The sequence below is a fragment of the Perca fluviatilis genome, chromosome 15 (assembly GCF_010015445.1).
Source record: "Perca fluviatilis chromosome 15, GENO_Pfluv_1.0, whole genome shotgun sequence".
Classification (NCBI taxonomy): domain Eukaryota; kingdom Metazoa; phylum Chordata; class Actinopteri; order Perciformes; family Percidae; genus Perca; species Perca fluviatilis.
Window position 1 is genome coordinate 5,714,136 of NC_053126.1, and position 16,440 is coordinate 5,730,575.

General features: G+C 44.3%; 2 protein-coding genes across 6 annotated transcripts in view; both read right to left on the reverse strand.

The window, feature by feature from the left end:
• The window catches only part of tnrc18 (trinucleotide repeat containing 18), a 55,688-nt gene extending 52,275 nt beyond the window's left edge, over positions 1-3,413 (reverse strand). For 2 of the 5 annotated variants that reach the window (XM_039824640.1, XM_039824636.1), the window contains exons 1-2: positions 3,250-3,413; positions 1,215-1,558 (exon numbers count right to left, since the gene is read on the reverse strand). In XM_039824640.1, the coding sequence (XP_039680574.1) occupies positions 1,215-1,422 (208 nt within the window). In that variant the 5' untranslated portion in view covers positions 1,423-1,558; positions 3,250-3,413. Of the gene's footprint in view, positions 1-1,214; positions 2,749-2,773; positions 3,214-3,249 lie in introns of those variants that run through there. The other 3 variants (XM_039824638.1, XM_039824637.1, XM_039824639.1) reach the window with 3 other exon arrangements.
• Positions 3,414-11,750: 8,337 nt separating this feature from the next.
• Positions 11,751-16,187, reverse strand: actb2 (actin, beta 2). The gene is made up of 6 exons (XM_039824642.1): positions 16,031-16,187; positions 14,422-14,551; positions 13,793-14,032; positions 12,966-13,404; positions 12,681-12,862; positions 11,751-12,564 (listed from the first exon to the last, which is right to left on the reverse strand). The coding sequence occupies exons 2-6, from the start codon at positions 14,542-14,544 to the stop codon at positions 12,421-12,423; spliced, it is 1,128 nt and encodes a 375-aa protein (XP_039680576.1). The 5' UTR covers positions 14,545-14,551; positions 16,031-16,187; the 3' UTR covers positions 11,751-12,420.
• Between the last annotated feature and the right edge of the window lie 253 nt (positions 16,188-16,440).

The following is a 16,440-nucleotide window of genomic DNA, read 5'->3' on the forward strand; positions in this document are numbered from 1 at the left end:
TGAAAAATATTAAAATTAAAATGATTATATCGATTTTTGCGGGGATTTAGTCTGTTAGACAAGATTTGTAGAGTGAGACGTCTCCGCAGGAACACAATACTTAATTCGGAATGGTTTGACAAATATTGCGCCCACCCCGATTTGGATATTGCACTAGTCCATATTGTGATTTTGATAAAATTGTGCAGCCCTAGCACTCACTCACCCACACACACACACACACACACACACACACACACACCCACACCCACACAACTAACGATTATCGATGATCAATCCACGTTGTTGAGTCTATAAAATGGGGAAAAAATGTCAGTGTTTCCCAAAGCCCAAAATGACGTCCTGAAATGTCTTGGTTCTGTCCACAACTCAAAGATATTCAGTTTACTGGCATAAAAAGGGGTAAAGAAACTAGAAAATATTCACATTAAAGAAGCTGGACTCCTTTCATTTTTTTTTCCATAACAAAAAATTACTCAACCCGATGAATCGATTTTCGAAATACTTTGCAATTAATTTAATAGTTGACAACTAATTGATAAATCTCTGCAGCTCTAAACACACACAAACACACGCACACACAATCTCCCCAAAGTACCTTAGGGCAGCAGCCGGGATGTCCAACACAGTGGTACAAATGCAGGTAAAAGCAGCATCAGCCATTTGCCAAGTCTTTTAGGAGAGTGGCTTTTACACCAAATACAGGACACTAACCCACATCCATTCCTAAATCACACACACACAATCTGCTTTCACAGCAATGATGGTAATGGTCCACATGCAATCCAAGACCACTGCACCCTGACCTGCATACTGCTGCAACAACACCCACACCACCATCCTCAACAGTGAACCCTGTTTGTGCCTTAACATCTACCGCTGTGTGTTGCAAACTGCCAAGTAATTTTCCGCTAATACGCTGCACATCGCAAGGGCTGAGAATCTTTGACACGATACCAGACTTTCACATTTGAAACTTGCCACAGCTTTATGACAGCCACACCTCCTTATGAAATCAACATATGGGTACATTTCAACAACACCGAAGCGATATTCAAGTGATGACCGCACATGATGCCACGGGCAGCCACAAGCTGTGCGCATTTTTGCGCAGCGTTATTTCAAGTTAATATGCTATTTAAACATTTGAGGGTTTTGCTTTTTTGGGGGCAGTTACATTACAGAATTCAAGCAGTCTAACAGCATGTACTTACTGTGGTGTGGATGTAGGTTAATGGCCGATGGCAAGAATTTCCCGGAGTGGAGAGGCGGCGGATGACTCGCACCCAAGTGACCGGGCGAGGGAGGGATCCTCCTGGCTGCTGCTGCTGCTCCGAGTCGGTGAGACTCCATTGCGAGTCCCGCCAACAACGGAGGTGGTACGTGGACGGATCGGGGAGGTCCAAAATCTCTGCCATCCATTATCCACAGAGGGGAAAGTTGTGAAAAGAAATAGTCCGTTCGGATAGGCCCCCTATTCCGAAAAAGCCAATTCTGGCTATAATAATGCCTTTAGTTTTCCAGGCGATTCGGGCTCCTTTTCAGCCATGCTGCTGACCTATAAAATACAACAAGAAAACATTCGCTTGATATATAATCTGTGGGCACACTGAACAAACTGTTGAGAATTGAGAGTTTTAGGATTTATCCTCTTTCCAGCGAACAGGCGGTCCATATGTGCAATGACGCAGTTTGGAAAACCACTTCAAAAACTAAACGTTGATTAAGCTGGTCGACAGTAGGCTGTGACCGCATGAGTTGCTCCTGGTGGATCTCAGCTGCAGGTCTTAATGCAGATTTAACTTATATCGACAATATTATGATCTATTTGAGCGGACTAGCAGCACTCCGCCCCCACTACACAGCGAGCAGGCAGCCGCTCCGGGGCTCCGCTTCCCAGGGAAACACAACCAGGAGAGGGGCGGCCAGCTGCTCTGCCCCGGCCATGAAAACACTCAAGCGATTATGCGATGGAAACGCATACGGTCAAATTTTAACAACCTATTCAACCTTTTCCGATTACCCAGCTGTTTCCTAAACCGTAAACCAGCAATGTAGGCTATGGGCCGAGTCGCCCTGTAAACCAATAGGCTAGCCTACACCATAAATACTGGAGGCGCATCAAATATAAATTTCAAACGGGTTAAAAATAAATAGGGTTGCAAAAGCCTGCATCATTAATCAGCAGGGTTAGTGGTGTTTTGTTGCCCGGAGATGCGAATTTAGTCCGGGCTACTTCGCATTTGGACATGGGTGCTGCCCGACGAAAGACCTCAAAACCCAACCCGTAAACACTTCAGTCCCGCTGTTTGAAAAAACTAAAACCTCATTTTATATCCACCTTATCGACGCGGTTGACCTCCCGGACCTTAGTTTAAAATAGTATTAAGATATACTACTGTGATTTAAATGATAAATCCACGGATATTCCGTTTAATCAGCATCGACCTGAGCAATGCGTCTTCAATCTGTTAAAACGTCGATTTTAATCATTTTTGCAAAACAGATGATAGGCCTACAACACAATTTTCGCAGACATATGTGGGCTATGTGTGATATAAAAAACACAAAAATATAATAAAGTTAGGCTACTTTAAGGAGAACAACAACCACCAACTGCGACTTTATCCGAAGGCAACAAGGAGATAAAAAAATGTGTCTTGTGAAAAAAATTTTTTTTATAGGCTTTAGCCTACTGCTCGAAAATAAACACTAGTCAAACACTGTGAGTTGTGTGAATTTAAGTGGAAAACAAGGCGAAAGTCGAGTTAACCTTCAAAGGCTGCAAGCAAACATTACAGCAACGACTCGTGATATCCAGGCGGGCGGGATCTGAAGAATGGCTCGTTCAGAAATCACAATAAACCTTTTTTCCTTGAGAGAAATACACCAACAACCACAAACGTTGCCTCTAAGCCCTCTGGAAGACACACGGGAGTTAGTTTGTATCCTTGTCCTTGTTATCCATGCGGCACGTCTGCCGTACGGAGGAGCACGGCATTTCAGCCACGTTTCAAACTTTTCACGGTTCCATTAACGAAACAAAACTTTCTTGGCGGAAACGTCTAGAAAGTGGGATTTTCACACCGACAACAGTTTCTTAAAATCCAAAATGTCGTATGCAAAAACCTCCGCGCCCTTTTTTACTCGCATTTACAGCCCAAATTAGGTTTTAAAACACCGAGTACTCGGACACTTTAGCTGGAAAAAGAAAAAACAAACAAGGAAAAAAGCATGCCGACCGCTTACTTGTATGTGGAAAATTTTGGGGGGAAAGGAGCTAAAAATGCAAATGTTTCTCAAAATCCGTCCAGGTTGCTGGGAGAACTGGAGTAGTCCATAACAGGCTCGTCCGAAGGTAAACTGGGGAGGGGGGGGGGAGAGCCCCTGACGCGTCCGTAAACTCCTCAGCAATGAAACACAGCATTGTTTTTGCAAGCCCCGCCCATCTCCCTCGCCACCACCCAACCCCAGACCAGCCCAGTACGTTTTACACAGCTACGGCCTGATTGGTTGCACAAGATGCCAATCAAAGTCCCCACTGTTAAAAAAAAACAAAAAAAAAAAACATCCTGGCCTCTCGCCAGCACTATAAAACCAATTATGGAGCAAAGAGGTTGAGCCGTTTCAAGGTCCCCTCTCCCTTCAGTGATCAAAAACAAGCAGTGGGTTACTTTTTCTTCAGTGGTGGTGGTGGGGGCCAGTTTTAAGGCGACCCACCCCCCTCCACCCATTTCCACGCTAATTATAATAGACGCTCAAAGATTGGAAAGCGGAAAGTATGGGGGCGTTGTTGGCCTTATAACTATTGCACTCGTTTTTAATAAAGTGTGGTCCCTAGTTTAAGCAGTGGATAATTACCTTAGTCAGTAAATTACTTTTCCATTACCCCTGCTCTTCTCCAAAAGAAAAATAAATGTGTGTGAATGCAATCATCAAACACAACAAACGATCTCACAAGTAAAGCTCCTTCATTCGGTCTAATTGAATTATTTAATTTAATCCGGGAGACCACAATTTTGGCGTTGTTTTCCCATTGGCAAACCCGAGACAACTCATAAAAGGCCATTCATTTTGCAAATATGGCTATGTGGAAAAGGAAAGTGAACGTGTTATGAGCTAATAACATAGATGAGACACAAACATTAGGCCTGTTGTGGCACGTCCGAGACTCCCATGAAGGCTGAAAAAAAAGTCCATACAATAACAATAATTTAAAAAAGAAATGCACCAAAAAACGACAAAGTTCGTTACGCACAAATGGAGACTATGGACTAGGAGAGAGGTGGGATGAAGAGGTATTATTCCATCAAATGCTATTTTATGTATTGATTAGTGTTGGTCCACATGTCGCCTTCGTGGCCACTATATTTGTGATAACCCACACCATTTCTCACCCAGGAATAATGTCCGGCTTTGGATACGCAAATGCGCATAACAGGCCATAGCTGAAGCAACGCTTGATGTCTCCTTGTGTATAACCGGTGTATAGTCGAGTCTTAGCGGGGATTTGCATTAGAAGAGGAGAAAAAGTGGTGTACTCATTAAGTGCTATGCTAGAATTCAGACCTTTGGTGTGAAGTCGGGCTCTAAAAAAATGACCTATCCATCCCCCCCCCCTCCTCCTTCACAGTCATACTCTCGCGGGGATTTTTTTTTCTTCCATCATCAATACATTTCCTTTGAGGTAAACCGCTCCGCGTTACATAGTTGCAAAAAATGTTGATTTAAAAAATCTGAGGCGGTTTCAAGCTGCCCATATCACACCCCCCCCCCCACACACACACACACACACACTTCTCCAGCCCCTCCTCCTCGCAGTGTGCCGGTTTCAAGGCGACCCTCCGGTAGGGGGAAAGGCAGCGCTACAGCAGACACTAAACCACCGAGGGAGAGGAGAGAAAGAGGTCAGCGGAGGCGCATCGGAACACCAGCTTACGGGCTCATGCTAACGGCGGCGGCGGATCAACGAGCCCGCTGTTGTGGGCCTAGTTGTCCGGTGTCCCAGTGAACTGAACTCGCGACGCCTTCGGTGCATGGTCACACCTCGCTCTGTGCTTTTTTTTTTGCCTTGTTTTGCTCTGTCGCAAAACGACCGTAGCCTACCACCGAGCTGAGCACTGGAAGAGGCCGCTCAGCGACAGGCCGGACCCGTCTTGCTTCGCAGCGCCTATAGCCTGTCCCCCCCCCCCGCCCCCCCTGACGGGACCCGGAGAGGGAATTACCAGGCAGAGATCAGAGTGATGTCCCCGTACCGGGCTGTCCGAGGGGACCGAGCCAGCCTTTGTTCTCCAAATCGCTCCGACTGGGAACGCAGACAATGGCTTTAGATTAGGGCCCTATTGTTGCTGTCTTTTCAGCCCCGCGAGCATGGAGGCAGGTTTCATCATCTCCTTGTTGTTTTTCTTGTCAAATGCCGCGGCGTTCGTGGGGGGGGGGGGGTTATCTCCACTTCGAGGTGGGTTTGGCTGCTGTATGGGCTGTAAAGCGTCGTGGTGGTAGCCTATTCATACATATTTTTTTAATCAAACAGCTTATGTTATGTTTCCTTCAGATAAAAAAAAAAGGAGCACACTAGGCTATGTTTCCTGTCCACATTTTTACGCACGGGTTTAATTCAACAGTATTCAACAATAACTCCAATTTAAAGATATAGCCTACTCTTAATTTATCTTAATTAACTGCAGGCTGATATCTTTTATGACACTGTGACCGCCCTAAATTATTATAGCCTGGCATGGTGCTGACATTTAGTACATTAATTAGCGAGAAAATCCAATAAAAAAAAAAGATGTAGGCCTATTCATGATTCTTTATTGCCCTCTCCACCTACAGTAGAACAATATGTGGTTTATGTGCAGCTTCTTCTCATTATAACATATCTTTATTTCTAGGTTAGGCTTATCCCAGGGATGCATTGCTGCAGGAGCAGATGGGACCATTTGGGTAGATTATGTCTTTTTATAGCCTATACACCAACTGGGTTCTTTGAGGATGGTCCAGATTAAAACTTCAATATTGTCCTTTATGTGGGACTGCACTGGGAAAGTACTGAACACCATGATTTATAGCCTGAAACGCTGCTGAGTCAATATAATACCACAACCGAGTTTTTCATTCCAGTAACGTGCTATTTTGCTGACCAAAGATTACAGAACGACATTTGTTATCCCTTATCCCTTGTTTTAGGCTTATTGTGTTTTTCTTTCTTCCCTTTTGTTGTTTGACTCTTATCTTTACCTGAGCACCATCTCTCACATCCACCTCCAGCCGTGTGGCTGTCCAAAGACCATTGTTGGGGTTTGGGTTAATTCTGTCATGTCATTTGAAGGATCAGGTAAATTATTTTATTTTATCTGATTTTCCTCCAGGCGTGTGGCTGCATTAACCCACAGGGGACGCAGCACGGAGACAGCATTGATTAATTCAGCTGAGGGGGGGTTCAGTCCTCTCTGGAAAAGAAATACATAAATAAATGAACACAGAAGGATGTCCCCCCCTGCATAAGCATCCACCTTTCAACGACAGCACTTCAGTAAGCTAATCTAAGTTGGACTGGACTGGAGGCGCTAATAAAGTCTTTATTTATGATCAATTCTAAATTAAACATATTTCATTTTCAACATTCTGTAAATGGAAGAAAATAAGAAGGAATAAATAAACAACAGTTCATATATTTTGATGGGACCCCTCCTAATCCGCTCTCTCACACACACACACACACACACACACACACACACACACACACACAGACAGAGCGCCTGCATGTCCAAAGTGCTAAATCATTCATCATGCCTTGTCTCGTGCTCTACACAAGTACTGTATTGTTATTGAAGCGACTGCAGCTGCACTGCAGCAACACAAATCCGCTATATGATGGGGAGAAGGCTAATTGCAGTGTCATGTTTTCTGATGGAATGAAACAAACACACAGAGACGGGATGTATGCAATATATATGCCGATGAGAGAGTCTGAGATGACTGACATCACTACACACGACCCCCACTTGAAGATCACACATACAGCTCTCAGGGGGCACCTGCCAATCATCAGACAGGGCCCTGCAGGGTTTGCAAAGCCCTTGGGGTGTGTGTGTGAGTGTGTGTGTGTGTGTTTGTGTTTTGAGGAGCTCTCTGCTTCTCTGCTGGAGGACAAACAACTGGCCACATGCACACAGCCCCACACACAACTAACTCAATGTGTTGAGGTAGTCAGATGACATGGATGCCCAAAGAAATATACACGCTATTGGCTCTCACATGATTATCTGTCGCCACAAATATGATTTTCATGATTTTGTAATTGGATGTTCAATAAAGTGTGCCGTATTTTAGATGATGCGAAAAGAGGTGTGCAAAAATAGGGAGACGCATGGTCATGTGTGTACTTACCCATAACGTGTAGCAGTTTAGCAGGACTGAGCTACCCACAGTCGACACGTGCAGCACTACAAATAGAACACGTACAAATTAAAAAGCCAAGTTCAAGACCTGTATTTAGAATGCACAACATCTACCATGTTTGTGCAAATTGCTGTGTGCTGTCCAACAAGTCATTAAAACACAGCCAAGAGTCTGCAGTTTGAATTCTGTTTGAATCAAATCAAAATAAACGCCTTTCTGGAAAATGGTACCAAGACAAGGACACGCATGGAAGTCACAGCAATGTGATTCCCATCTGCCACTGCTTCAAACCAAGCTTGGGGGTGGGGTAAGGGAGGTTGTGGGGGGTTGTCAAGTGTGCATGCAGGGTGCTTGAGCAAGCCTGCATTGCATAGGGGTTGTGTATTTTTGGAGCCTGTTCCTGTGCCTGCAGTTGTGCGGTCAGAGCTCTGAGAAATCGTGGGGTTTTTTTCTCGACAAAAAACACCCATCGTTCGCCACAACTGTAAGGAAACATTGATGCAACGCACAAATATCCTGCTGAGTAAATGTACATTGGTGATGCGTCAGGGCCGCCGAAAGCTCAAGAAAAAACAAAACAGAAAATGCCTGCGAGAGCCTCGACACATCTTTTCAACCCTGACGCTGTATTTCTCTCTCTTGTCTCTTGTGTCTGCTCCAATTACAAATCCTTTATTCCTATTCAGGATTGTGGAAGGAGGGAACAGGATATACAGTATTTGATGTGACTGAGGTATGAAAAACACAGAGAGAAAACAACTGATTAAAAATGAGCCAAGTTGACCAGTTTTTAGAGCCTGCTGTTAGTCAGCAGCTCACTGACAGAAACACTTCACATCTGCTGTCAGTCAATCAAACTTCACCAGAACAGTGCAGAGGGGGCTGCGTTACCTTCAGCGGTCATGTCACCCTCGGTAAAATGCAAACCACTCTGAGGCACACAAAAACAGGGGCTACTGTATTTGAATACGATCAATTATTCTCTGCTGGCCTCCTTCTGTCAGCAGTAGTAGCCTTCTAGTTTGCCTTTCACCCAGTTTTTGTGCCAGACAGGCTCATGCAGCCCAGCGCCCCCATCTGTTGGAGGAGGATGAGAACTGCATGCGTGGTGGATCAGTGACCCGACCAATGGAGCTACTGTAAAGCTGCACAGCTGTAGTAAATGGAGGAACGCAGCAAGCCTCGTTTTCTGACAAATTGAGCCCCCTGTATGTCGTCTCTGGAGTGCCTTATTCACACACAGCTGCAGTGCTGACACCTGTGCAGGCAACACACAATAACCTCAACAAGCACAGAAAAATGGAGTATGGTTGCACATACACACACACACACACACACACACACACAAGCAAAGCACTGCTTCCCTGCCAGTGAGTGTTTTGCTGGCGTGGCAATAAAAGGATATCAGAGGGAAGCAGTCTCAGCAGAATCCCATGCGGGTGGGCTGCAGCGAGATGGAATACATTTCCAATGCCAAGCCCACTTGATCTTCAATGTGTATATGTGTATGAGCATGCAGCAGGCAGTCTGTATGCACCCTGACTTAATGCATGCATATATCAGCGCAAACACTTTCTATGGGCACGTGCACAGGCCATCCATGTTCCCTCAAGCAGCCCTCCAGGCCTCATATATCCTCAGGTGCCTCCAGCAGCCCAGAAGACTGTATGGAAGTGGGACAGCCTGACTAATGTGGCTATAGTGCTGGACCCTGTTGTGTCATACACAGAAACAGGATATATGTATATATATATATGATGCATAGAACATGAGGGTGGGGCCGCACCATCCACCATCCACCATCCATCTTATCCTCCTTTCCTCTCTGCAATATGCAAATCCATTTTTAGATGTGGACAGGAAATGTGCCCATGTCAGCAGTGGGTTCTAGGAAAGCTGGTTTAATACATATACATATACAAGCTCAATTACTTTTATGGTACACTCTATCTTTCATCCACCCTATTTTTGTTTTTTTTTACTGCTGTATTGAACACACACTCTGTCTCTCGCACTCCACCATTATCATATTCAGTGCCATTCTCTGCATTAACAGCAGCCCAATAATACCTCACCTCCCATTAAATCATATCAAATGTAACTTAATTATTAAAGATGGATATTCGCACCCATTACATAAACCAGCTGAAAAACAAAACATGGGTTTAGATCTAGCTCTGTGCATAAGCTTCAATATGAGTTACAGTGTGTTGGATCATGCAGCAACATACAGCACAGTCACACCTCACTTTTTCGGATACAAATAAAAATGGACCTTCGCTGCCATCTGCTGTCTACACTGTGCAACTGCTGTAAATTCACAATCAGGTTACGATTACAGGGGAGAGTCTGAACAAAAGTCAATAATTTGGTAAATGTTCTCTAATGTGGCTATAAAGAGCCTAAGTCACATAAAATAATGGAAAGTGGAGATACATTGCTGTCAAAGTCTCTGTGATCCTTAAGTGAGCAAACACATTTTCTAGTTTGCCAACATCCTTAGGTACTCATCCTCGTAGAATTTATGGCTAATAACCAAACTCATGATCCCAAGAAGGAGAGCATGATCGCAAATGATGTAACGACGAGATGCCTGAGGACAGAGAAAAAAAAGCCTTGTGTGACTATAAGTGACACATCATGCGGGGCGTGATCTTTGAGACTGCCCTGACCTTTGACCTTTTAATTCACAAATCCACATCCGGTCAGCTGAGCCAGGTAACACTGCTCCAATAAGGTCAGCATGAATCCAGAAGCATAGAATACAGCGGTACTGATACAATATCAATAACAAGAATCAAATAGACCTAGTGATGGAATGTGTGCGCAAACAGCATGAGCACTGTCCTTTTAAAGTTTCTGCTGCCTGTATTTTATATGTTCACATCATATTTAATGAAATGACTAAATGAGATGTTCATAAAATGTGCTATTGTACATGTAAATGAGAAAAGCTGTATTCATTCTCTGTAGCACTACTGGGTGATAACGACAGTGCATTGATGACAATAATTAACTGTTCTAATGGGATTGAGCCACACACACAGTGTAGATATTATATTGTGAGATACTAATCATGGTGTTTTAATAGTCATGAATGTGGCATCGTCACACCCAAGGAATAAAAAACAGATCCTGGTCAGTCGAAAGCCATTTGTCCATCAGTAAACATTTGCATCTTGCTACACATTTCTGAAAAGCCTACAACATTTGAGCTCATATCATCCAGGAGTTGGATACTGCTGCCATTCGTAAGAATAGTTGAATTAGTTTCTAAATAGAGGATGTTTAAAGTTGTCCCAAGTTTGGCAAGAACACCTTTAAGTTATGACTTCTTACAAACTGAACTCAACTTAAAACTGGAGGTTATGTCATGTCCGTTTCTGGTAAAAATCCAACATCCCTGTAACAGGACTCGAGAGACAAGCGCTGCAGGCTCAAATGTCTTGTTTACTGCAGGTTTGTGAAATAAACCCAGATTATTGCCTGAATAGGGTCTACATTGGTTTAGAAAATGTATGCTCTCTTGATTCTAGTTCCATTGTGAGAAATATCTCAGATACTGGGTTCACACTTGTAAGATTACATTTTTTAGCACTCTGCAGCAACTAATGGGCTGTGAAATTCATGTTTGTATGTCAAGAAAGTAGAGTTGACCACCACTGGCCTGCTGGGAGCTCAGATCCCAAAGAGTTTACATCCGAGTGGGCTGGGTACTGAATTCAATACTTTGATGCACCAACTGAATGGTCTCTGAAAGTATTGAAAAACACCTCATTCAGTTCATAATTTAAAGACCCAAGGAGTAAATCTCATAGTCAGTGAGCCAATAAGCATGCTTCTACAAGAGCTAATAATGCTGGTGATTGGCTGTATAGCTACATCAAGGTAGTAAAGCCTCTAGGGCTCATAGGAGCAGATAAAACAAAGTGCCAGAATGTGTAATTTGTTTGATAAAATTAGTATTGAAAAAGTAGTTTAAGGAAAGGTATTTAAGTCACAGTACTATTTCTTTGTATAGAAATCTTGAGTTCAGATTTCCTCTGGTCTTAAGATATGAAATCAGAGGCTTACATATGAAGACCAAATCATCCAGGTTTCAATGCAAAAGCTCCAGAGTGTAAATAAAACTGCAGAAATGCCAATTCAAATCCTAGGATTTAAACTGAATATATACATATGCATGTATCTGAAGGAAACCCATTGTCCTACATAAACCATGTTATCTACATTCTGGCTAGTGTTTTTGGCAAAGAGTGTTGTCAGTTTTTTTTTTTTTTAACTGTTAACAGTGTTAAATGGCATTCAAATACATATAAACTCAAAATTCAAGACAGAGGCAGACGTCATGTCGGAACACATGTGCACTTTATTGGGATTGTTTAGTCAGTGTACAGGTTGGCCCCACCGGTCTGGCACCCCATGTTACCCCATCACTTTGAGACCCCTTGCCCCACCACCCAGGGGATGAAACCTCCAACAGGGGGAAGAAGAGGTCACGATTGGGTTTTGCATAACAAAAACAAAAAAATTAAACAGGACCAAGATATTTTTAAGGCTGAAAGTACAAAAAACCCAGACATAATTTACATACAAGCGATACTACAACCATGTTTAAGTATGCGCCAACCACTGGGCAGCCTTCACAGAGGCGAATACGTGTCTGAACAATGCAGTTAACATTTGGAATCATGTGTCTGAACAATGCAGTTAACAAACATTTGGAATGACTCAAAAGAAAACAAAATGTACATTTTTAGGTCCCCAGATGCAACTGCAAAATGCTGGGGTGCTTTTGTTTTTATAACCTAGCCAAAACATTACGTTCTCCTTCATCGTTCCAGTTTTTTTTAAATCCTGAGTCAAGCGCCAAAAATAACTGAAGCCATGCCAATGAGTTGGTCGTCTAGGCTCTGCGCCTGAGTGTATGAGAAATGTGGTGTGTGTGGTTGTTTTGCACAGAGCTGAAGTTGTTGGGCGTTGGTTGGGGAGGGGGGGAGAGGAGGAACAGTCTGTTTAGAAGCATTTACGGTGGACGATGGAGGGGCCGGACTCATCGTACTCCTGCTTGCTGATCCACATCTGCTGGAAGGTGGACAGAGAGGCCAGGATGGAGCCTCCGATCCAGACAGAGTATTTACGCTCTGGTGGGGCAATGATCTGCAGGGAGACAGACAAAAAAAACTTTAGGATACCAAAGCATTTTTCTGCATTAATGACACCATGCAAGTAGCAACAAAATGTCACCCTGCTGGCTCTGAAGCAAGTCAGCTCACCTTGATCTTCATGGTGGATGGGGCCAGGGCTGTGATCTCCTTCTGCATCCTGTCAGCAATGCCGGGGTACATGGTGGTACCTCCAGACAGCACGGTGTTGGCGTACAGGTCCTTACGGATGTCGACATCACACTTCATGATGCTGTTGTAGGTGGTCTCATGGATTCCGCAGGACTCCATACCTGAGGGCAGATACAAAACACTTGTCAGCAAGTTGAAGTGCAGGGTAACCATACAGGTTTAGTTAGGTATGTAGTGCAGGTTAGGCTCAAGTTGGAAACCTACCGAGGAAGGAGGGCTGGAAGAGGGCCTCTGGGCAACGGAACCTCTCATTGCCGATGGTGATGACCTGTCCGTCGGGCAGCTCGTAGCTCTTCTCCAGGGAGGAAGAGGAGGCAGCAGTGCCCATCTCCTGCTCGAAGTCCAGGGCGACATAGCACAGCTTCTCCTTGATGTCACGCACGATTTCCCTCTCAGCTGTGGTGGTGAATGAGTAACCACGCTCTGTCAGGATCTTCATGAGGTAGTCTGTGAGGTCACGGCCAGCCAAGTCCAGACGCAGGATGGCGTGGGGCAGGGCATAGCCCTCATAGATGGGCACTGTGTGGGTCACACCATCACCGGAGTCCATGACGATACCAGTGGTACGACCAGAGGCATACAGGGACAGCACAGCCTGGATGGCAACGTACATGGCGGGGGTGTTGAAGGTCTCAAACATGATCTGTAAGACGAGAAACAAACATTTTAACATTTCAATCACAGTGAAGTCTTAAGCTTCTGTGGCCACTGCACTCACTACATGCATTAGTGTGAGGCTAAGATTGAAGTTAGTAGAGAAAAAAGGTGCAGAAAGTCAACATTCCTTCACACTTGTGCATGTCAGATGTCTATTAGGTGCTGGTCTACTGACAGCTAAACATAGACACAAGTGCAGATAAGGCACACAGTCAAGTGAGACCTGTTGATGATAGATCATCTTATAGGAGAGAAGTCCTGGAGGAGAGGGGGAGGAAGGAGCAAATGAGAATGGAATAGAGGGGAAACTGAGGAGGAAATGAGGCAACTGTACTGTCAGGCTAATCTACATTTGTAGAAGTAAGGGTGTGTACCTGGGTCATCTTCTCCCTGTTGGCTTTGGGGTTCAGGGGGGCCTCTGTGAGCAGGACGGGGTGCTCCTCAGGGGCAACTCTCAGCTCGTTGTAGAAGGTGTGATGCCAGATCTTCTCCATGTCATCCCAGTTGGTCACAATACCGTGCTCAATGGGGTACTTCAGGGTCAGGATACCTCTCTTGCTCTGGGCTTCATCACCAACGTAGCTGTCCTTCTGGCCCATACCCACCATCACTCCCTGAACAAGAGATAAGACCAATGGTTAACATTCATAAATCTGCACCAATACATGAAAGGCCTTCAAAGTCTAGTAACAGGCAAACATTGTGACTATGTGTACTTTGTAGTAAGAAATATAAGTGTAAAATTGTGCAACACCCATTCACTAATTTAATAATTGCTGTGTAAAGGTTGTCTAATGAGATTTTAAATCAGCTAGAGTGCATAGCATTTAAGCTAAACTGGACCCATTTTCAGCTGGCTTTCCAAGAAATTAATGGCTTAGAATTTCAAAATTAACTCAATTGGGACATTGAATGTGCGCAATAAAACGTATAATGCATTTTATATTTAGCAATATATTATTCAAATCAGGAATTTGGCTTTATTCGGTTGGTAATCACTCACCTGATGTCTGGGGCGACCGACGATGGAGGGGAAGACAGCACGAGGGGCGTCATCTCCGGCGAAACCGGCTTTGCACATACCGGATCCGTTGTCAACAACCAGTGCGGCGATTTCATCTTCCATGGCTGAACTGTGGAGTAAAGAAACTACGTTAAAAACGCAAAGCTCCACATCCCGACTGCAGACAGCGCCTACCCGCCACTCTAAAACCTCACTTCCTGTTAAACAACAGACTGCAGTTCACGAGCCGAGTCGCTGGGGGGAGCTCGTGCCCCACATTCCGACCACGCCAGACAAAAGGAAGTGGCGCTGCATTCTGTTATTACCATATAAGGACATGGCTCGGTTTTGAGCAGCTTTGCAGCTACCAGCGCCATGGCGCGCGGCCAGAGCGACACAGCAAGAAAAAAGGAACATTCGACATCAGACCCGGGGCCGCGCGACCACTCCCCCCCCACCCCACCCCCCCGGTTCATTACAATTACTTTGCCCGCTGTCCCCTCCCATTGTTGCTCAATCGTAGTTTAATACCCACCAAAAAAATCTCCCTTCAATATCACTGCGTCATACTCAGCTGCTTCATTCATTGCATATGGCTAGGACTTTATACGTCATTACTAGCAATTCAACGTTTTTCAAAAACTGGCAACCTTTAAAACACTAGCAGTAAAATAATGAAGTTGCATAATTAACTCCTAGGTTGACTCATGAATGGGTCACAAGCTCCTGACTGATGCTCAATTTCCTGAAAGCCACACCTTTTCTAAGGGTGGATGATTTGTCATTTCGCAATCACCCTTTCTAACGTTACTCCTTTTGTCATGTGAAAGTTGACACGAGCCCAATTCATTGTTAGACCGGTTTTATTCAATTAGCTAAGCAATTAATCGATTTATGCTTTTGCAGGCCTCTTATTCTTGGCACTTCCCCATTTTAAAAAGGAAGCCTTAAATGTAAATTACTACGATGATAGAAGTGATCCATCTAATCTAACACGCCCAAAAAGTGGACACAAGTGTTCATGAAGAAAAAAAAAATTGATTAAATTTGCTACTGTTGCAAGTCTGAAGGGCGGTGTTAGCAGGATGTGGCTAAGCTAATATGCTAAAGTAGGTCACACCCCGCCGCATTGGGCGCACAAAGGGAGCAGCCGGGATCCAGACGACCTCAAGCCTCTTTCAAAGTACCCTGCTGGGGAAGACATGTACGCCAGCACAGTAATACAGCAAATGTGCTTAACGACACGACGAAAAACCCAGCAAAGTAGGACTTTAAGGTGAACATTAACGATGCAGTTACCGGCGACAACCAAAAGCAACGGAGTCGCATTAGCACAAGTTCAGCGGTCTCTAGCCATTACAACTGCGCACTTTGACACAAGCGAAACACAGAAACTGGTGTCTTATGTGATTAATTTTTAAAATCATTAAGTTAAATTAGCAGTACAGTTGATTTATGACAGGACAAAGAACCTCGTGGTCCCGGCCATATTTTGCATTCAAAAATGACAAATTTCACAAACAATAGCATTAGAAAAACTAATCAACTCAGTGTTTACTGAAATATGATTCTAAAATTAGAAATCTGTAAGTAATGTTTGTCTCCTTACCTTTGGGTGGGGGGGCTTTTCGCTTTAAGGGAACCGGTTTCAGGCAAATGATATCCCGCACAAGCTGCGTGTGTCGGCGCTCAGAGTGAATCCGTTAGCTGTGGGCGCTTGTTTTTTATACTGCGTCAGTTGCCCGGCTCGAGCCATAAAAGGTAAACTTTCGGAATAGCGCCTTCTGATTGGTCCAGCGTCATGCACTGGGGCACGTCGCGTGCACACTGGTGCACTGGGCGCTCTCGATTTGAGAGAGAGAGAGAGAGAGAGGGAGGCGTTAATAGCAAAGGATTGGAGAAAATAAAAGGGAAGGGATTGATGTTGTGAGGCCTAGTACGCTTTATCTCTTGATATACTGTTTTATATGCATGTTAAATGATGTATAAACGTTCATAAGAGTGAAAATGTCTTCCCTG

What these genes read in the sequence shown, in the direction of transcription:
- actb2 (XM_039824642.1), bottom strand. Translation starts at nt 14,544, where the DNA reads ATGGAAGATGAAATCGCCGCACTGGTTGTTGACAACGGATCCGGTATG. An exon ending in TCGGTCGCCCCAGACATCAG is followed by an intron (nt 14,033 to 14,421) that starts GTGAGTGATTAC and finishes TCTCTTGTTCAG; the next exon opens with GGAGTGATGGTGGGTATGGG. An exon ending in CATCCACCATGAAGATCAAG is followed by an intron (nt 12,565 to 12,680) that starts GTGAGCTGACTT and finishes GTCTCCCTGCAG; the next exon opens with ATCATTGCCCCACCAGAGCG.